At 51.6% G+C, this 22055-nt stretch overlaps 1 protein-coding gene across 5 annotated transcripts in view; it reads left to right on the top strand.

The window, feature by feature from the left end:
• The window catches only part of meis2a (Meis homeobox 2a), a 35453-nt gene extending 16653 nt beyond the window's left edge, over positions 1-18800 (top strand). For 4 of the 5 annotated variants that reach the window (XM_076978202.1, XM_076978201.1, XM_076978200.1 and 1 more), the window contains one exon: positions 18541-18800. In XM_076978202.1, coding sequence (XP_076834317.1) covers positions 18541-18785 — 245 coding nt within the window. In that variant the 3' untranslated portion in view covers positions 18786-18800. The remainder of the gene's footprint in view (positions 1-18540) is intronic. The other variant, XM_076978204.1, reaches the window with a different exon arrangement.
• Positions 18801-22055: the final 3255 nt, after the last annotated feature.

The following is a 22055-nucleotide window of genomic DNA, read 5'->3' as shown; positions in this document are numbered from 1 at the left end:
GAGGAGCTTGTTTGTTGCAGTGTGGGGGAGGGGCTTGTTCTTTGCAGCACGGAGGAGGGGCTTGTTTGTTGCAGTGTGGGGGGGGGGGGGGGGGGGCTTGTCCATTGGCTGCTGCTCATGAGCTTCAGGGGTTCACCGCACAGCGTTAGCGATAGCGTGAATATCAAACTCCCATCTGCTTTTGGCAACAATTAGCATACTGGTTAAGTGTATCTGTTAAGTGGATACGTAGCCAAGTCTAGTGCCTAACAGGCCTGCAACACTGCTTACCACATGGAGCAACTGTGTCGCATAAGGCTGATAAGCTAATGTATCGCTAATAGCTACAAGGAGGAACATAGCAGAGCAGCGACATTTCACGGTGTGCGGTATGTTCCTTATTTCTCGTCCTCTCAGACAGGCAGGTGGGGGGGTGGGGCAGGGAGCAGTTGGCACTGTACCCGAGAGAGAGGGAGGAGAAAGAAGAGAGTGAGAGAGAGAGAGAGAGAGAGAGAGAGAGAGAGAGAGAGAGAGAAATGCACTGCCTATTGATTATCTTACACACATAAGTACAACGGACCTGTAATCCACAGAGCACTTATCGACTCCTCCACGCACCAGATCCAGTAACAGCTGATCAATACGGGCCAAGATAGTTACGGTACGGTGTAAAGTGCTCAGGCCTCGTCCGGGCCAGCTCGGTCCAACCGCCACAGAGCCTTGGCTCTCCGGTGCACGAAAGCGTGTTTCTCTTACCGTGAATGATAAAGGCGTAGAGAGAGGAGGAGGAAGGAGAAGAGAGAGAGAGAGAAGGAGAGAGGGCAACTGATTTACTTCTCTAATGAGGCTGTCCCTGCAGCCTGTTGTTCTGTGTGAGGTTGGCGGTGACCTTTCACTCCGCTCAGGAGCAGCGCTGCCTCATTTTTCACATTCTTGCCATTACGTTAACGCTCGAAGCGCTCGCCCCTCGCAGATCGGGTGCCGGGCCCGACGGGGCCATGCAGGGAGCAGTGGCCGTACACCCCCCTCCCCCCACGCCCCATGCTGACGCTCATCAGGGAAGAGTCTCCACTCTCCACACTCCAACAGGCCAATTATAAGCTAGGGGACAGAGATATAGAGAGATGGGGAGAGATATACGATAAAAATCACACAGCCCGAATTACCAGGAAAATTAGGTAAAGCTCTGGGATCTTGGCTTCATCTACCTATCCGTGAATGTCCATAAGGTTTTGATTCTTGGGGAAAGGTAGTGGTGAAACCGATTCATCTAAATGTAGGGACCCGTGTGACAATCGGAGCAGGTCCACTTGTTTTGTTTTTTCGTCTTTACGAAAGATCACTCAGTGAGCACGTAGCTGTATTTGCTAACAGGACATTGAAAGTCTGTCCATGTGAGGGAGGGGGCGGGGTTATTGCCTGTGGAGCATGCCCTCTTCCCACTCAGTTCAGGCAGCCAGCGCCGGTACGACGATTCTACCATGGCGTGCGGCTCCGTGCTGGATTTGCCCTGCTTTATGACCAGAGTATCTATTTAGAAAACTCAAATCTGACTCCGGGGCCCCGGGGCGAGGGAGCCAATCAGCCGCGTCTCTCACTTTCCCCGTCTGTATCGTGTTTAGCCAAAGCGAGTCTAGCCGACCTGCAGACACGTGCTCTCCTCTGACTGACCGCGCACCCGCGCCACCTCGGGGGGACTGGCGCTCGGACCAATTACCCTTCATCTGGGAGGCTTGATGAATATTTTACACTGAGCCATAACCTCGAGAAAGAGACACCATTTGAATACAGAACGGGTAAACACATAGGGTACACAGCAGAAGTAAACACAATGCTTTTGTCTTCGTAGTGTGGGCTTAAACCTTTGTGCATGAAAACCAGCAGAGAGAGGCGGCTAGTGACCTTCAGTGTAGCCGTTAGCATGAAGACTAAACAGAAGTTTTGAATGGTGAGGAAGCAGCTCCCCCATATTCACTTTGTTTTGGCCTCTTAAGCACATTAGCTCCATATGAGAGGTGCTTTCTCATTGAGCGCCCATAGTACTCCTGCCCCCAGTAAAGCTGAGAGAGGGAAACTTTTCTAACATGACATGAACGCCTCTGTGTGTTTGTGTGTGAGAATGTAAGTGTGTGCATGTGCGTGTGTGTGTGTGTGTGTGTGTGTGTGTGTGTGTGTGTGTGTGTGTGTGTGTGTGTGTGTGTTTGTGTACAAGTTAAGTATGTGGTGAGCCCTTATATGTCCCCGCCTGTCCTGGGGCCCCACAGCCGTGGTCACTGTTGTGACCCTCACCACATGGGGTAATTCCAGACAGGAGGATGCAGCTGACGGCCCACAGCTAGCGGCCTGTACGAGGGCCGGGCCTGTTGCGTCAGCCTGCCGGGCCTGTTGAGTCAGCTTGCCGGGCCTGCGGTGGCTTCGCCCAGCTGCTTCTGCAGAAACAATCCTAAGTTTTGGACCAGAGCAGGTTAAAGGAGCAGGAGAAACTCAGAAAGGGCTTCAGTAAGACGCAAGATGGTGGTCTTGTTACATGTTTGTTGTTGCCCCCGGCTCGTAATGAAATCTGTTAGGTGTGTGTGCGCTTGAGTGTGTGTCTGTGCACGCTTGTGTGTGTGTGTGTGTATGTAGAGGACGGCTTGGGGCTTGCTGGCTGTCTCTCTGTGCCTGTTAAGAGTTTAATTTAGAGGAATAATTAAAGTGGAATACTGCTCCATAAACAAAAGATAAACAATAAAGAAGCCGTATCGCCTGCTGTGCCACAACACTCACGCCCAGCTGCTGGCGGACCCGTCGTTTCTACACCCTGTCTGGACCCAGCACCATGGACTACACCATTCTGTTCTGTCAGGCATACACACACGCACTCGCATGCGTGCACAGTAATACACAGAACTCTGGAAGGATCCATCTAGGTGTTTGGAGAAATGCTTTCATTCACAGTCAAATCGGTGGAGACTTCCCAAAACCTGAACTCCTCTTTTGGAGATATACCGGTCGTCGATTGCCAGCAGATTTGTCTTCATTCTGCTCACCATCAACAGGATCTTACGATGTTCCTGCTGCATGTGAGTTGTGTATCTACAAGCGGAAAAGACCCTGTTCCTCCAGGTTCGTTTTGGAAGGACAGCGCGACTTTGGGCAGGAGCTGCAGGGGAGAAGCTACACGGGGGATACTTTCAGCCTCCCATTAGCATCAGCGTGGGTAAATTATTCATGGGGAATACTTCATCTGTAGGGAAAACTATAGTTAATGTAGATAGTTTTAAAATGGCTCTCCGTGTGCTCCGAGAGTGGATTTCTTGCTAGATTCAGCATTCAGAGCCATTTACGGGAAAGGGCCTCCTTACTTCCAGTCTCCCTGATCCTTGCACCCCAGCTGGTAGGAGGAGGTGCTGTTAGGAGAAACTGCTGGTAGGAGAAACTGCTGTTAGGAGAAACTGCTGTTAGGAGGAGGTGATGTTAGGAGGAGGTGATGTTAGGAGAAGGTGATGTTAGGAGGAGGTGATGTTAGGAGGAGGTGATGGTAGGAGGAGGTGATGTTAGGAGAAGGTGATGTTAGGAGAAGGTGATGTTAGGAGGAGGTGATGTTAGGAGAAGGTGATGTTAGGAGGAGGTGATGTTAGGAGAAGGTGATGTTAGGAGGAGGTGATGTTAGGAGGAGGTGATGTTAGGAGAAGGTGATGTTAGGAGGAGGTGATGTTAGGAGAAGGTGATGTTAGGAGAAGGTGATGTTAGGAGAAGGTGATGTTAGGAGGAGGTGATGTTAGGAGGAGGTGATGTTAGGAGAAGGTGATGTTTGGAGAAACTGCTGGTAGGAGAAACTGCTGGTAGGAGGAGCTGTGCTCAAGTCCTCTTTTCCTTCTCCAACACATCTCCCTGCTTCGCTCAGCCTCTCCCCACTGCTATCTCGCCATTTCTCTTCCTTTCCTCTTGTCCCTTCTCTCTCTCTCTCTCTCTCTCTCTCTCTCTCTCTCTCTCTCTCTCTCTCTCTCTCTCTCTCCCGAGAAGACTATCTGGACGTTTTCCAGAGAGCGATTAAACAGAATGATCCTCTTCTCTTTCTCTCTCTCTCGTGCTTATTTGCTCCTTTACATATGTGCATGATTTGCTGGGTTAGGAGGAGACACATTAAAGAGTGAGAGAGCAGAGTGCTTTTAATGCTCCCCAGCAAGTTAGCGAGGGGGCTTCTGTTAACGTGGGCCTTTCTGCCTCCTGCCTAGTCACACCCAGTCTCTCTCTCTCTCTCTCTCTCTCTCTCTCTCTCTCTCTCTCTCTCTCTCTCTGCAGTCCTGAGTCTTGGCCAGCATGTCCATCTAAAGCAGCGTGGTAGAGCTCAGTCAAATACACAAACTAATATTTGGTGAACATGCGTGAAATTGCATAAATGATTCCTACAGCGGTTAAGTGGCGTGAGTGCCTGGCGTGCACCGTTGGTGAGATCTCTGGGGAAACCTTGTCTGGTGCCTCTGTGTCTCTTTGCGTGGGCATTGGTTGTAATTAAACATGAGGTTTTTTTGGGAGGCTGTAAAGTAATCGTGATATGGAGCTGGACGGAGTGTGAGAGGTACGGCTGCTGAGAGAGGAAAAGCGAAAGAATGAGGGAACACAAGATAAACAGGGCGAGAGAGGGAGGGGCATTTTGTTATATGGAGGGCTCGCACTCTGCGGCTCTCTCCTTGTCGCCGTGGCGATGTCGAACACATAGGGCCTGATGTAATATGGCTAAAAGGGATTTGAGGCCACACCCCCAGGGGGCTCAGCTCGCTCTGCTAGCGCTGCTGTATTTTCACAAGCATAACAATGTACTGGCCCTTTAAGGACACACCAGTTTGCACTGGAATTTTTATTTTTTTTTGGGGTCTTGTTTTAGCAGGCCGTGCCTGAGGGGGTCGGCTGAGGAGTCGTTCTTAAAGGGTGATAATCCAGTCGCTCCTGTCTCCGCCAGACTCGTTTCTCGCCAGCTACAGGAGCGAGTGTGTTTTCATGGAGAAGAGGAGAAGAGAGGAGACGGAAGTCACAGTGGTTGTGTGGGTTTTGGCCTGTGTTTGTTGCTCTATTTCCATTAAAGCGGGGAAGGAGGTTAGAGAGGCCAGCGCGCTCAAAGACACACCTGCAGGGAGACTCTAACGCCCCTCCCTAACGGCTCATCCAGGCCATTTAAGGTGTACTTATTCGGGAATTAACCCTGACTCCTGGGCCCCCCTCCCATTGGCCCTTTTGTGTTTGCCCGATGGGCCTTGCTCCCTTTCCACTTTCCTCTTTCTTCTGGCCCCCTCGGCTTCCTAATCCGCCCCGGCCTCCTCCCCCACCGGCCGAGCCCCGCCCCCCGAGGAGCGGGGATACTGAAGGAGTGCGCCGTCGCCGTACCGTACCCTACAGGTACCGCACCAAACCGGCTGTTCACGTCCAAGAGCGTGGGAGGACCGAAGTGGAGCGAACCGGAGCTCTTCCTCCTCCTCCTCCTCCTCTTCCTCCTCCCCGCCCGCTCGCACCGGCACAGCTAACACGTTTATGCAAATGTTTTTGGGCATTATTGCGGATAAGCTCATTTTATAGCCTGATTTCCACTCTCCTGTGTGCTATAATGAGTCTCTGAGCGTGGGGGTGCTTGTTTGGGGAAGGCCTCGTGCCTGGCAGCCACCGCACAGCAGAGAGCTTTTGTTACTCCGTCTGAAGGGAGAGGAATGAAGAAGGTGTTGGCTTTGACAGTAGTTAGTGCCATTAGCTCTTGTTATTGGAGGCAGCAGTCTAATAATTTCTAATTACCCCAAGGAGGTATTAGGAGTGTTAGTAAGCAAGGATAATTTCTTATTTACACGCCTCAAGCAGCGAGCACTCTTAAAGAACGGAGGGTAATGTGAAACAAAACAAATCAACATGCCAAACAGGGCAGAGAAGCCTTGGGGGAGATAATGTTCATTATGCATTATGATAATTCATTTAGAAGGTTATCAGTTTCCAAATAGTGGGGGCTGCTTTGAAGAGTGGAAAGAACACACGCACATATATACACACACACACACACACACACACACACACACACACACACACACACACACACACACACACACACACACACTCCATTTTAAAGACAGTGACGAAAAGAAGGATGCCATTCAGAGTCGGCCCCGGCCGCCGGGTTTCTCAGAGGCTGTTGCAATTATACAGTTTCCATGAATCCAGGCCAGACATGCTCCTTAAATTCAGCCAGTCTGTTTCCTCTCTGGTATTGTTTTACCCACGCAGTATACAGAAGCCTGATCTTCTTTTAATGAAACCCGTTTAGCTGAGAAATTTGCTTTGGATGTCATGTGTTGTGATCGAGGCACCTAGCAGCGCTCTTCTTTAAATATTGTCTTGTGATCCTGAAGCTACCGTCCTGAACTGGATTTTACACGTTCCAGGAGATGCCACGGTTTGGTTCCGCCGTGTTGGCAACACAAGGTTTTTTTTGCCTTTTAAAAAGCACCTTTGCTTGCGCACTGTCAGGCACAAGTGACTAAGTCTCCATTAGAACAATGGGAGGAAACCTGGGAAGAGAGGAGTGTTAAAATGACAGAAAAACAGAACAAAACAGTTCCGTCCAGTCAAAACCGCCTCAGCCAGTCTAGCTTTCAATTTCAGGAGGAAAAGCCTTTTAGTAGAAAAAAAAACCCCACAGATTTTAAAGTTAACCACACACAAACACACACACATGCACATACGCACACACACGCGCACACACACACACACCAATTTCTGCCTTACCGAGGGCAGACCTGCATTGTATGGGCCGAATGCTTACTCGCTGGGATGCAGTCTTCAGACAACTGCCTGTCTGGTGGAGACATCTGTGGAAGGCGACCCTCTGACCCCGAGAAGAATGCTGTGAAGGTGGGGGAACGCTGCCTTTACCCCTCACACGGCCCTGAGGACAGACGAGGAGCGCATGAGAACATGCTCCTCCAACTATTAAAGGAGCTACACAAAGAGAGAGAGAGAGAAGAGAGAAGAGAGAGAGAGAGAGATAAGAGGAGAGAGAAGAGCAGATCAGGGCGTGTAGGACTCTGGTCTTTTTCTGCCCCAAAGGCCTCACTGCTGCTGCACCTCCTCACACCCCCATGAGATCGTTTTCATCCTTTATGAGTAAAGAGGAGCAGGAGAGGTGACGGGGCTGCGGAGCGCCGCTCTGCTGGGGAGCTGCCCCCTCCACCATGGCCGGCTGCCCCCTCCACCATGGCCGGCTGCCCCCTCCACCATGCCCCCCCCCCCCCCCCCCCATCTGCCCCGCTCCTGGGTGGGAAGCGGAGAGTCGTGCTCCCTGCGGCCCCGGATACGGCCGCTGACCCCATCCCCTCTGTAACACCACCCCTCAGTTTCTCCGTTTACACATCTGCAGGCTGCTTACAGGTCGTTCCAAATATACACGCGGAGGGCGATGGTCTCCACCCTATGGCCGTCTATGGCCGTGGGTCTGTCTGCCCGTGGGACTGCACATCCGTCGGGTTGGGGATGGTCGCCGTGACCCTCCCAGCCACGGAGCTTCGGGCTGCCAGGTTCTGGGGGGGAAGGGAGAATCGGAAAGTCAATAATGAGGCAGAAGCAGGAAAAGAGACACAAAAGAAGAAAAAAGATGAAAGAGGAGAAAAGAATGGCCTTGTAGAAGGTGAGAGGCATAAGGGTTGTGGAGAACCACTCAGCGCATTCTCTGGACCCTCTAGAACCTACAGCAGCATGTTGACTCAGACTCCTCCACCATTAAGAAGGTGCCACATTAGCGTGGTCTCTCCAGGCAGAGGAAATGACATCAGCCCAATCAGGATGTGTCCAAATCACCCGAAATGACAACACCACAGCCCGCCGCTGCTTGGACTCTCCGCCTTCTGTGACTCCATTTCCACGGATCTTTTTTTTTTTCGTGCCACGGCAGCCAGGAAGGTCTTTCCCATCGCTAATGTCACAGAGCCAATTAAGGAAATGTGCTAGGAATGTGATGGAGAAATCCATTTGTGCGGGTCAAGGTGCTCGAGTGGCAGTAATTTGAGTCCTGGACTCCCGACTTCTTATTCCTCACGGAGGTAATGAGCTCCTCGTCAGCTCGGACACTGACCAAGTGCAGTTTTTACTGCCCGAACTTTCAAGGTCCTGAATCCAGGGGAAGAGAGCCAGAACTGGGTCCAGTAAAACATCCTCCTCATCGCCAGATCCACATCCGCTACCGCAGGCAGAACCGTCTGGCGTTAACCCTCTTCCACGTTTATAAGTCTCCTCCTGCGTTTTCTCCATCTCATTTACATCTCCGCTATCGCTGTGTTTTGCTTTCATATAGACATAAATCAGGGTAGTGAAGCTTCTCTTTAGTATAGGAGGATATAACTATATTTTTTTGTATTGTTTTTGCTTTTTGTTTGTTTGTAAATGATAACATTATAATTACAGCTTGGGTTGTCTGTGGTGAGGACAGGAAGCCATGGTTATTGACTTGTAGAGGAGCTGGTCGGTGAGTTTTGACAAGACACAAGCAGCCCTGACTCTTGTAAAGGAGGATCTGATTTCTCTGCTAGTTGGGTCCCTGGAGAGGCACTTGTGCTCTCTGTGTTGATCGGGGTTCACAGCTGTATGGAAAAAAGGCAGAGATAAAAGAATGCAAAGTGAATTTTTTTTTGTGAAAAAGGTGTTCGTTTCCACGGCAGATCAAGAAGGAGGGGGGGGGGGGTCTGAATGAACCGCACAGTGTCTGTGTGTGTGTGTGTGTGTGTGTGTGTGTGTGTGTGTGTGTGTGTGTGTGTGTGTGTGTGTGTGTGTGTGTGTGTGACAGCACAAAAGGCCGAGCGATAGAGAGAACCAACTCAGCAAGAGTAGATACAAAAGCCGCGATCAGCTAACAGGGTTCCTCACAGGCCTGACTAATTTATGAAGGCAAACTGGGCCTCTGTGAGAGAGGGGGGAGGAAGAAGGGAAGAGAGAGGTGAGAGAGAGAGAGACAGAAGGCAAGAGAGAAAGGTGAGAGAAAGAGAGAGAGAGATGCTGGTAGAACTAGAGGAAGTTTTCATTGACTCTGGCAAGCAGGCAGAGCTCGGCCCATAGGGGACTCTTCTCAGTTTGAACTTTATCAGGGGCTACGCTTAATCAATACGCTATTGGAAAAAGAATTAATTACTAAAGCAGAATAAAACAGCTGCATTTTAAACTGAGGATTCATCAATTCTGTAATCTCTTGGTTTTAGCTCAGGTGCCAAGAGGATCATTCTGACTTCATGTAATGAGGAACTGTGGGAGTTTGTCTACCCCCCTGCACCCTTTTCTCAAACACACACACACACACACACACACACACACACACACACACACACACACACACACACACACACACACACACACACACACACACACACACACACATTCACACTCTCTCCTTCCAGCCCTGTCTGATGGGTGAGGAATTCACAATCGTCTTTTCCTCAGCTGTTTGTCATCACTACAGAACCTCCCGGCTGTGAGCGCCTCCTCTCCCGTGGTTCTCGTGAACAGAACCTCCGTTAGGTGCTCGGTTAGGCCCACCACACCCCCCTGCCCTTCCCACATTCCCTTCCTACCAAATTCCTGTCTTCCCAGGGACGGAGAAGGCTATTAATGTGGAAATCTCCGGTGTGGGGGCCAGCCGAGCGCCTTCGTCCTGCTGAGGGAGAGGCGCACATTCCTGAGCACGGGGACAACCTCCCCCTCTCGCCCCCCTGACCCCGCCCCCACACGCCCTCTCCCCCGACCCCTGCCTGCCTGCCCGTCACTGGACCCCGCTGTTCTGGACCCGGGAGCCGTGGATTTCGAGGCGGGTTGAGGAAGGGTTATGGGTGATGAATTGGGTTTTTAGTGAGCTCATTAGGAAGCCAAACAGAGTTTAGCCGGCGGAGCGGAGTGGAGTGGGGGCCGCGGCGCGCTAATCAGTTCTGCTCGCTTTGTTCCCTGCCTCCGGGACATTTGGGAGCAAAACTTCATGGCGCTGGGCTGATGAGAGGGGCTGCCATCCAGAGGCTGTGAGCTGATGGTTGACTTGTTGATTTATAAACCTTTTAATTCATTTACTCTTCCACCCCCCAACCTCGTTGTCCTAATAGCCACGGCTGCTAGAGTCCCTTCTTTGATGGCGGTGTCTGCCGGGTGTGGTGGGCCTTCCAGTAATAACTGCAAGGTGCCTCATAGTCCTTGAGTGAGAGTGTGTGGATTTGTTTTAGTTAGAAATGTAATTGGGGGTAGAGAATCTCCATAAATACTGTTATCTGAGTTCTGCTAGAGAGATGTGCAGAATGCAGCCTAGGGTTGGAGGGAGTATCTCTCTCCTTATCCCTCTCTCTCTCTCTCTCCTTCATTCTCTCTCTCTCTCTCCTTCACTCTCTCTCCCTCTCTCTCATTCACTCTCTCTCCTTCACTTTCTCTCTCTGTCTCCTTTACTCTCTCTCTCCCTATCTCTCTCTCTCTCCCTCCCTATCTCTCTCTCTCTCTCTCTCTCTCTCTCTTTCTCTCTCTCTCTCTTTCTATCCCTCTATAGCCTGCTCATTCTGGAGAGAACTGTGAAATTCCCTTACCAGGGATTAATAAAGCCATATTGCCGTTAGCAGCTGAATCTGCACTTCTCTCTGTGTCTGTTTTCTTTTGAATTTCACCCACTTTTTCTCTTTATCCCCCCTTTTCTCTCTCACTCATTTTCTCTCTCTCTCTCTCTCTCTCTCTCTCTCTCTCTCTCTCTCTCTCTCTTTCTGCTCTTGGTGCTTTTCACAGTTTTCCCCTTATCATTTACAGAGCATATGAATCCAGTTTTGGTGTGAATTTATGTAATCTGCTCTGCTAATTACTGCTGTAATTAACACTTTAATTACTGGCGTGTGAAGCCGTTGCTCTCCCTGGGTCTCAGCCTGCGCCACTGGCAGGGGTTCCAGACCCGGGCGCTCCAGACCCGGGCGCTCCAGCACAAGACCTCAATCGTTATTTGTTTTCCATAATAATACAGCCATCAAAGTGTAGATGGGGGGGGGGGGGTGCTCTCCCCTGTTTTTAAAGCAAGAGCAGGAGGAGGTTGAGGTGCCTCTAAGATGATGTTTAAGAGACTGTGCGCACTGCGATAACCTCTGGGACCAATTAGTGCAATTTGATTTGGAAAAAAGAACAGACAACAGGGGGAAGGAGAGTGGAGCGTGTGCTTGGTTCAGGGAGCAGGGTGGAGTTGTCAGGGAGGCAGCCAGTGTGAAATCTCTGGTCCAGACCCAAGGCCCCTTCATTAGGCTCTGATCCCTGTCTCTGGAGCGGAGGGCAGTCATGGGCATCACAATGCCTTTTAGTTCCCCCTAAAAAGAAAGCTGGGGGTGGTTGAGGTGGGGTAGTGGGGCTGAGGGGGCAGTTGAGGTGGGGTAGTGGGGCTGAGGGGGTGGTTGAGGTGGGGTAGTGGGGCTGAGGGGGCGGTTGGGGTGGGGTAGTGGGGCTGAGGGGGCGGTTGAAGTGGGGTAGTGGGGCTGAGGGGGCGGTTGGGGTGGGGTAGTGGGGCTGAGGGGGTGGTTGGGGTGGGGGTAGTGGGGCTGAGGGGGCGGTTGGGGTGGGGGTAGTGGGGCTGAGGGGGCGGTTGGGGTGGGGTAGTGGGGCTGAGGGGGTGGTTGAGGTGGGGTAGTGGGGCTGAGGGGGTGGTTGGGGTGGGGTAGTGGGGCTGAGGGGGTGGTTGAGGTGGGGTAGTGGGGCTGAGGGGGCGGTTGGGGTGGGGTAGTGGGGCTGAGGGGGCGGTTGAAGTGGGGTAGTGGGGCTGAGGGGGCGGTTGGGGTGGGGTAGTGGGGCTGAGGGGGTGGTTGGGGTGGGGTAGTGGGGCTGAGGGGGCGGTTGGGGTGGGGTAGTGGGGCTGAGGGGGCGGTTGGGGTGGGGTAGTGGGGCTGAGGGGGTGGTTGAGGTGGGGTAGTGGGGCTGAGGGGGCGGTTAAAGTGGGGTAGTGGGGCTGAGGGGGCGGTTAAAGTGGGGTAGTGGGGCTGAGGGGGTGGTTGGGGTGGGGTAGTGGGGCTGAGGGGGCGGTTGGGGTGGGGTAGTGGGGCTGAGGGGGCGGTTGGGGTGGGGTAGTGGGGCTGAGGGGGTGGTTGAGGTGGGGTAGTGGGGCTGAGGGGGCGGTTAAAGTGGGGTAGTGGGGCTGAGGGGGTGGTTGGGGTGGGGTAGTGGGGCTGAGGGGGTGGTTGGGTAGGCCACTCTCCCGTCCTTAGCAATTTATCCCTTTGCCATTCATGCAAATTGGATCCTGACATCTGCAACAGCCTCTCTCCGATTCTATCTTCTCTCTCTCCGATTCTCTCTTCTCTCTCTCTCTCTGTCCTTCTCCTTTTCCTTCTCTCTATCTCTCTCACACTCACACAGACATATACACACATCTTTATTTCATTTCTTTTCTTTTGCTAGTGTTGGGATTTTTCTTTTTTTACCCCTCCAAATGAACTCTGTTCTTTGGCAGGGCTGCACACCCCTCCGTTACCACAGACGCTCCTCACCGCCGTTATAAATCCCTCTCACGTCAGCCAGCGTGAGCCGCTACTGAGCGCGCTCACACCTGCCCTCACGTGTCGCCTCACGTGTTGCCGTCGTTTTAGCCAAAATCAAGCCGCCTGTAGGGACGGAGGGTTCCTCCTTATCCCTGCTGCTACTGTGGGAGGGTCACCGCAGCCCCGCACGCCTGGGACGGCTCCCCGGCCGTGGAGGCGTGGGTGGAGGCCCGGCTGTGGATGCACACGCTGCGCTAAATGAAACGTTCTGTGACTTATGAAATCGTCAGCGGCTCTGAGTGATTAACAGGCTAATGAGAGGCAGAGGGGGAGAGTGAGGGGGGGGGAGGGGGGGGGGGTGGAAAATCAGGGGTGCAATCAGAGGCCGGGAGCAGCCATTGTGGACCTCTCAAAGGCCCTATTTATGATGTAATTAGATAATTGTTGTTACAGGTAGCAGGTTAATTACACTTGTAATTATCCAGCCCAGAGCCTTTGATAATATACATACGCTGGCTTCCCCAAACATCACGGTTATTGGCAGATGATTATCTCACTGTTGGCAAAGGGACGTTTGTGTTCTTTCTTCCTTTCAGTTTCTTGCTCTTTCTCCCGTTTGTGACTTTCAGAGGGCTGGGTGGGGGAACAGCCTGGCTGGGGGGGTTTCTCTGGGCAAAAAGGTATGCGTGGTTGGATGTTAAAGTGAGGCTTGCCCTCTGGCCCCGCCTCCTGGCCCCGCCCCCTTTCACACGAGCTAACTCAGCCTGGCCCTGTGCTGCAGGGTGAGTGGGAGCAGTGGAGAGAAGATGGCTATCTGGAGCATTCCTGGGATGGCAGAAGGCTGTCTGCTTGATGGTGGGGTTGGGGAGCCCTGTGTGTGTGTGTGTGTGTGTGTGTGTGTGTGTGTGTGTGTGTGTGTGTGTGTGTGGGGGGGGTGGAAGTGTGGAAAGAAGAGCCCCTTTACCCCTCTGAACACATTGCGTCCTCACTACACAAAAAGACATCTCATTAAACCTCTTTATTCCACTTCATTTACGAACATGCTAACTACGTGTTCTCCTGCACAAACAACCACACATTAGTACTGGAGCTAAAAAAAAAAACCAAAAAACCCCAAGAAAACAATGGCTAGAGATGAACGTAGAGAGAGGATGCAGCTGTGTGTGGAGGCGATGCTAGTTTATGTGGTTTTGAGGGGGTGGTGTAGGGTGGAGGGCATTAGGGGGTGGCAGAGTGAGTTTTGCTTCTTCACACTGATGTGGCTGTGTGGAGGAACCCCGGGCGGAGTGTTGGAGCAGTGATGGCTTTCACAGAGGCGCTAATGGCTCCTGCTGTCCCCCTCCTGGTTAACAGGATGCAGTGTTTACCAAGCTGTTGTTTTACGGGCCAGCACACAGACGGCTGTTTTTCTTTCGTTTTTCTTTTTGAACGCAGCGCTGAGGAATTAATTGCCGTAAAAGAGCGCTCCTCCTCAAGGGCGCTGCTCTCACGCACCGCCAAGGCACGGTCCGAAACGTGGCCCGAAACGTGGTCCGAAACGTGGCCCGAAACGTGGCCCGAAGCGTGGGCCGAAACGTGGGCCGGACTGATGAGGAGAGCGTCGTTTAGGCTGTGGGGAGCTGCAGGCGTTCTGCTAGCTCAGTACACGCACGTCAGCGGCCGGCGAGCTTGACCGGGCGACGGCAGGGCGTTGTGGTGGACACGGATAGAGGAGCTTCGTGTTGGGAACCAGTAGTCGAGGTGCAGACCAGGCCACTGCATGACCCCTGAAGCAGAGGAGCTGTGGACAAAGGAGGCGGAGCCCAGGGCCCCGAGACCCCCCCCCCCAAAAAAAGTTCCTCAATGTGCTAAACGCCGCTTATACAGACTGAAAAGTGGAGGGAAAAAGAGGCTTAAAAGCCCTCTATTTTGTTTGCTCCTTTTCTCTGTGAGGGAGCCTTGAAGGAGAAGGGGTATGGGGTCTGGGGTCTGGTCCTGGCTCTGCTCAGGGCCAAGGTAAGGAGAACAGGATGGGGCCTGCGTTGTTCTCTCTCCCTTTGAGGGTGACCACTGTGGCCTGGGTCACTTCACTCTACCCTGCACCCATAAGCACACTTAAAACACCAAGGCCTGCTGCTGCACACTCATCCCCCCCTTTTTTTCCAACATGGTAGAGTCCAAGAATACATGGCTGAGCAGCATGGCCCAGGCGGGGGGGGGGGGGGGGGGGTGGATTTGGAAGGGGTGGGGGTGGATTGGGGTCTGTAATTAGTCACTATAAGCGCAGCCTCTGGAAGGCACTGCCTCCACATTCATGCTCCATTACCCTGAAACAAACCCCTAAGCCAACCGAAACGCAAATCTACTGCTAAGTCACTCCACAAAGACAAAGCCGGGCCTGGGAGGGTAGGAGTACATTCCTACTGGTAGAAGGTGGACCCTTCCAACTCACTTGATGAATAATTTCACGCTGGATTATAATGTGAACAAATCCATACCAATTATTGTCTCATCATCTTCAAACCCAAAGTCCTCGCGCAGGTCTGCAAAGTCTGGAAAACTAAGGAATTTACAAGCACTAATTCCCAGACATGGCTAAAGTACGGGAATTCAGAAAATGTTTTGGAAAAAGTTGAGATATTTTGTTGCCTATTTAATGTAGGCTTAGGATGCCAAGATGATAAATCAGCTGTCTGCTCTTTACCAGTCTTCCTAATGCATAGCTCATATTCATGTCACCCATATCATGGCTAAGTTAACTACCTTCACACACACACACACACACACACACAAAACTGAACATGAAAAATCCAAAAAGCTAAATCTGGAGAAAGTCTTGAAAAGCTCTGCAGTGTGTTCCTGAGGAAAGAGGAAAAGATCATCTGAAATCTGGCAGCAGGCTGTTCTCTTGTTGCGTTTTATTCCAGCGCCGTCATGTGATGGCTCCCGGGGCATTCTGGGACTTTGCGGTGTGAGATTAGAGTGTTCTAGATCTCCATGTTTTAGATGCTGCTAACGTCATCGGCCCCCTTACCTCCAGTGTGCTAGTGCTGCTAGCCCTTGAGCCCACATGCTCATATCCGCGGGTCTTATTTGTAGCATCCTGCAGGCAAACAGAGCCTGCAGGATACACACACCTCTCACACGCACCACTCTCCACGCAGGACACACACCGTACATCATCCGGACGCATGTCCGCAGGCAGACAGCACTTCTGCGCCAAATTCCCACAAATTTCCGTTAATGTTATATTCGCTGACATCCTGGACTTTTAATGAGCACAGGCCAGAATGTATTAGCACCCGGGGTAAGGCGGGAGGGGGGGGGGGATACATGTTTAATAATCAGCCTTTGGTGATCCGGCAATCTTTGAACGGAGTTCACTTATTTATTTATCTAGCTATTATTGGAGTTGCTGGGGTGATGCTCACCCTCTAGCTGAGTCTCCAGAGGTGGCCATGACGACAGGCTGGCCTGTCAGCCGTCCTCGCTGGGCGTTACACGCATACGCCACGCCGGCCATGGGGCCGCGTTCTTTGGAGAGAGATGGAGCGAGAATGAGAGAGGCGGAGTGAAGAAAGAGCGATGGGGCTCTACCCCCCAGCCCCCCCAACCCAAACCCCCCCCACCCCGTCCTCCGAGGGCGCTGCTTTTCCAAAAGTGCCCGGGGCTACACTCCAGCAACCTCTCCTCCCCGAGGCCTTTCGCCTGCCTCTTAATAGCCTCCCCCCATCTGTGTCACACGGCCAGATGATGGGACGCTTCTCCTGCCCCTTTCCCCCTGCTCTTTCTTTTTCTCTCCCCATCTCTCTCTCTCTCTCTTTCTTTCTCTCTCTCTCTCTCTCTCTCTCTCTCTCTCTCTCTCTCTCTCTCTTTCTTTCTCTCTCTCTCTCTCTCTCTCTCTCTCTGGCTTTTTTGCAGAGTGTACATCCACACAGGTTAAAATGGCAGAGTTGCCAGGGAACAGTCAGAAGCCATTAGCGTTGGGGACAGTTTGCCCTGCAGCTCGGCTTCTCAGCCTCATAAGTAAGGAGTGGGGGCGGATGTAAATCACCACCGCGCCTTTAGATGTAATGAGGGTGTGCAAGTTTCTTTCTTTCTTTCTTTTTCTTTCTTCCCTCCTTTCTTTCCTCTCCTTCACACAACTATAGTTGCATTAGTTTATATATATATATATATATATATATATATATATATATATATATATATATTGCTTTCATGTGCAGCAGCTGAACAGTGTGTTTGTGTTTGACCGTACGTGCAGTGGAGGTCCAGGCTGGCCAGTGGGCGTAGTCACCCAGCCACTCCACCTAAATACTCCGTGTGCGTGTGCGTGTGCACGTGTGAGAGATCCAGAAGCTGAACAGCCTGCTTGTGATTTCACCCTGCCGAGCTGCCCCGAGCTGCCCCGAGCTGCCCCGAGCTGCCCGGCCTGCGGGGTAATGAAGTGACAGGTCGGTCTGTAAATACGCAGGGCTCAGCCCGGCCCCTGCAGAGGGGGGAGGCTATCGCGTTGCAGTGAAAATGGAAACGTCAATAAAATTAATCTGCCAGCCTTTTGGCCAGGGCCACTCAGCCTCCGTGCGTCTGGGGTCCACACCAGAACGGCCGTGTGGCCAACAGCAGGGGGGCTTATGACACCATCGCAACACACCACATTGGACTCATGGACCCAAAAGAGACATGTGTAATCCCCCCTCCCCCACACACCCCACCCCCACCCCCCCAAGCTCCTTACACACCAGGACACACTTCTCCCCTCCTTGGGTGATGTTATTATTATTGAAGTGGAGAGTAACCTGAAGAATTAGCACGCTGGCCGGGTCACGTTTCTCCGCCCGGCAGAGGGCTTTCGCTCGGGTCCTGGTTTATTGTCATAAGCTTCCCTGAACAAGGGCTTTTACTTAGCCTGGGATTTGTGGCATTTGTGTTAACGAACAGCTCTTTGTACCGGTCCGGCTTTCCCAGCATCTCGGCCCCTCGCCCCACGTGGATGAGATCCCAGCGCCGGTTCCTTCCAGCCCGGCCCGAGTGTGGACACTCAGCATCTTTAAAAAAAAAACCTCTGTATGCGTCCACTTTTCCACTAATGATGGCACAGGACAAGGCAGCAGTGGTGAGAGAGGGAGAAGAGGGGGGAGAGGGGGAGAGGGGGAGGAGAGGGAGGAGAGGGGGAGGAGAGGAGGGGGAGAGGAGGTGCTGTCCTTGCATTCTTCATGTATTTTGCATTTGATTACACCACCAGCCGGACCCTTTCTGCTTCCTTCTTTTTAACGTTATTAGTTCAAATATTTATGCGAGATTAAGGCTCATATAGGTGCACGTGATTGATGTCTCCCCAAAAACAGGAAGACATGCAAGTCTGAGTTTTCAGAATGTCGGGGTCCTGCTATGCCTTAGTGGAGGAGTTTTTCAGATACATAATTTAGATGCCCTCAAGGAAGGCTTTCAAGGCATTCTCGCCCCAGGCCAAGAAAAAATAACTATGACTGTTAAAAGTAAATCATTTTTGCTAATGCACAATTAATGGTGGCGATGAGGAGTGAGGGAGGCGGGGCCTGTGGGACGGGGAAGGCGGGGCATGTGGAACTGGGTCTGGAAGTGAGCGTGCCCTCTTGCACACGCACACTGCCCACCCCAGCAATGCCAACCTCATGCAAATGGACGAGTGTGTGTGTGACCGGGTGGGTGTGTGGAGGGCGAGTGTGTGTGTGACTGGGTGGGTGTGTGGAGGGCGAGTGTGTGTGTGACTGGGTGGGTGTGTGGAGGGCGGGACCCTGCTCACGCCACCGTCTTGCGTCCGTGACTCTCCGTCCGTGTGGGCCTGGCGGTGCGGTTCTACACTCCTGCTCTCCTGCGTCTCCTCGTACTGCTGAAGGAATCCAAATATCTGCAAATTATGTGAAGGATGCAAATTTAATTGAGTTAATGATGTGGACTTGCGGTGGTTTTCTTCTTTAAAGAGTCAGTGTCCTAGGGGTTCAGGGTTTATTTTTTTAGGTCAAACATAAATAAGCCTTCCGTGTGCGTGAGGCGAGGTTGCAGTCTCTTGGCTGTGGAGTCTGGGAGTTGTGTTCTGTTTCTAAAGCTGTCTCGTTTTGACCAGGAGACGGCTTAGACAACAGCGTGGCCTCCCCTGGCACAGGGGACGACGACGACCCAGACAAGGACAAGAAGAGACAGAAGAAGCGTGGCATCTTCCCCAAGGTGGCCACCAACATCATGCGAGCGTGGCTCTTCCAGCACCTCACAGTGAGTGTTCTCACACACACACACACACACACACACACACACACACACACACACACACACACACACACACACACACACACACACACACGTTTTTGTTAAGCTTAACAACCACCACAATTTGCATGAACATACATAAGCGGCATGTCACGTAGGACGTATTTGCAAATAACACCCACTACACTAACACTACAGTGGCCATTTGTCATTTGATGTGCACCTGTTGGGTGCCCATGTGACGTGGCCAGGGTCAACCCCAGAGCCTGGCCTAGTGGGGGTGGAGTCTTGGTTTGAACACGCCCACTGAGCATGCTCTAATGTCTGGGGCTGAGAAGAACAGTCAAAAACTCACTCTTGTTTTCTTAATGAAGAACGAAAGAAAATAGATTTCTCAAACATGAACAAGGATTTTTTTTGGCCATTTAATCAAACAACAATAATCAAGGGAGCTGAATGTTATTAATATTTAATGTATTTACTGCAAATAGTGTCTCTTTTGTTCAGTACATGCAAAAGCTCTGTGTTAATTTAGGAGGAAAATCAATCCGGATGCAGTAGTGGATGCTGTTGTGCTCTTGGGGGTAGGGAGGGTGGAGGGGGCCGCTCTGATTGGCTGCCTCTGGAACACTGTTTGCACTCTCCTCTTCACTAAACAGTTCTCTCAGCCTCAGACAACATATACTCTCACCGCAGCAAACAATCGTGCTTACGTTCCATCAAATTAAATATTTAAAGGGCGCATCATAGAACTGTGGGGTGTGTGTGTGTGTGTGTGTGTGTGTGTGTGTGTGTGTGTGTGTGTGCGCGCGTGACTAGAGCGTGTGCAGTGAGAGAAGCTTCGAAGTGTGCGGCTTGCCCGGCTGAGCTGGACGGGTGCAGAGGCCATGGTGTGGGGGTGGGGGGGGGGGGGGGGTGGTGGGGGGGGGGTGGGGGGGTATGTGCTGCTGGTGAGGGTTAGCAAGAGGCCAGGGGCGGTCGTGTTCCGATGCCCTCTCTGATGTCAGGACATTATCGGAGGCTCAAGCTGTATTGATCTGAACTGAGCAGGTCGGGTTACATGCGACCCTGTTCCTGAACACGTGGCTACAGATGGGGCTGCTTGGGAATCGTGTGTGTGTGTGTGTGTGTGTGTGTGTGTGTGTGTGTGTGTGTGTGTGTGTGTGTGTGTGTGTGTGTGTATGTATGTATGTGAAGAGAGGGGCCCTATGTTCTGTATTCTATGGAAGGTCAGATGCCCTTAATGGCTGATCTGGTTGAAGGACCCCTGTGTGCCAGCCCAGTCTCGGCCCTGATTACCTAACCAAAGCCCAAATAATGAGGGCCCGCAAATACTGCCTAATTGAAAGGGCTGTAAATCCATTACATATTGGTCAGGGATAATCAGGAGCGCTTTAATCACTTTTCTCTATTCGGGATCACTGAGGCTGCAACAGCAGAGCCCTGAACCTTGCCATGTGCTTATTATTCCCATCATTATCAAAATGACTTCACAGCTGTTCACGGCTACATCTCCCCTGCTGGAGATTTCAGCAAATCTGCAAAACGCTTTTCATTTGAGAATGAGTGTTGGCGAGAGACAACATCACAAGGGTTTTCGCTTTTTTTTTCTTTTCTTTTTTTTCCTCTCATTCTCTCTCCCTTCACTTCCTCAAGATTGGAGTTAGTGGGAAAAACGTCTCAGACACAGACGCCTCCTCTGAGCCACCTACCACGGTGGTTATTTTATTTAAAACATTTTTTACACACCCACACACACACACATTCTGTCTCACGTACACGCGCACACACGCACGCCTCCTGGTTAATTTACTTGGCTCACACGAAGCAGAAATTTCGTGCTTTATTGAGGGATCATTAGGCGTCTTTCCCGGCGACTGCAGGAATGCCTATTGTAGGGTTCTCTAGCTACCGCGCTCGCTCTGCAAAAGAGGAACGCGATTCACGGAGCGCTGTGCAGCCTTCTCCTGCAATTTTCTTTAGAATTGTTTTAAAATAGCCCTGAATGAGAAGAGGGAGAGATAGAGACAGACAGAGAGAGAGAGGAAGAAAGAGAGGGAGAGAGAATAAAGCCTGATAGATTAAGCCCAAGGAGAAGGGGGTTTTTATACGAATACGAAGACCTTTATTGTCATTGTACATGTACAACGCGATTATTCATCGAAGTACAGCTTTCAAGACCCAATTTTCCTCTTCTTTCGGCAGCTCTGTCTGCTTTTTATATGTTTTCTCCCATCTTTATTAGAGTCTTTTGTGGAAACCCCTGGTTGGACTTGTACAAGTAATAATCCGTCCCTTTTAACCTACCTTTAGAGTTTTTTCCTAGTGCAGAAAGAGTGCCTAATTGAATTATCCTCAACTACTAACTGCAACCCCCTATACAATTCCTTTATACACACACACACACACACACACACACACACACACACACACACACACACACACACACACACACACACACACACACACACACAAACACACAGACCACATACGCATACCCCATACTAACACATCCAACTCTTTTACTTTAATTTGTTAAGCAAATGTATTTCCCATTTCAGGGTGCATTTGTGGAAGAGAGAATTCTTGGGGACTTTGGCCCCTGAATGGCCTATTGGGGCCTTCTGGCATTCAGGCATTCATTAGAGAGGACAGAATGAAAGGAGTGGCCTTGTGTTTTTTCAAATGCTCGGGCCAGCATGGAGCTACTCTTCCATGAGCTCCAGGGGTCTCCCTACATATGTTCTCAACATCTAGCCATTGTCACCTATTTTGAAAAGCTCAAAAAGGACAGACCCCCCCCCCCTCCCCTTGGCCATGCGTAGAAAAACAACACAGGCCAACAGTAACAATTGTTGGCTTTTGGGTTCACTATAACAAAATCGATGCCCCTCCCCTCTCCAGCCTCTCCTGCACACTTTGACCTCACACTTTCATGGGAGAAATCTCACTGAGCCATTCTCCATCACTATTGTCTCCGGGTAAAAAGGGGCTGCTCGGGTTGCCCCCGCCAACAGCTCCCCGAGGGATGGGAAAGACGGCGGGGTCTGTGGGGAAGGTCCCACCGCATCCTCTGTGATGAATGCAGGAACAGAGTGATGCTGCATTATTGTGCTCCATGGACCTATGGGGGGGGTCACGGGAGCAGAAATCGGCTGCAGAAAGAGCGTCTGCTGCAGGCCCAGAACGTCTCTTTCCTACCGGCCTCTCTGGATGCTTTCCAGTGTCATTAGGAAAGGGGGAAATCCCAGCCTGTTTCCATAAGCCTTTCCCATACTGCAGGGAGCTTATGTTATCAGAAAGGTAAACTTCTCAGCAGGGCAAATTCCTCGCCTGGGCTTTACATGGTAGGAGAGTGCGAGAGAGGAAGACGAG

This window comes from Brachyhypopomus gauderio, chromosome 17 (genome assembly GCF_052324685.1).
Source record: "Brachyhypopomus gauderio isolate BG-103 chromosome 17, BGAUD_0.2, whole genome shotgun sequence".
Taxonomy (NCBI): Eukaryota; Metazoa; Chordata; class Actinopteri; order Gymnotiformes; family Hypopomidae; genus Brachyhypopomus; species Brachyhypopomus gauderio.
The sequence above is the reverse complement of the archived record's forward strand: the minus strand, read 5'-3'. Positions and strand labels throughout refer to the sequence as shown.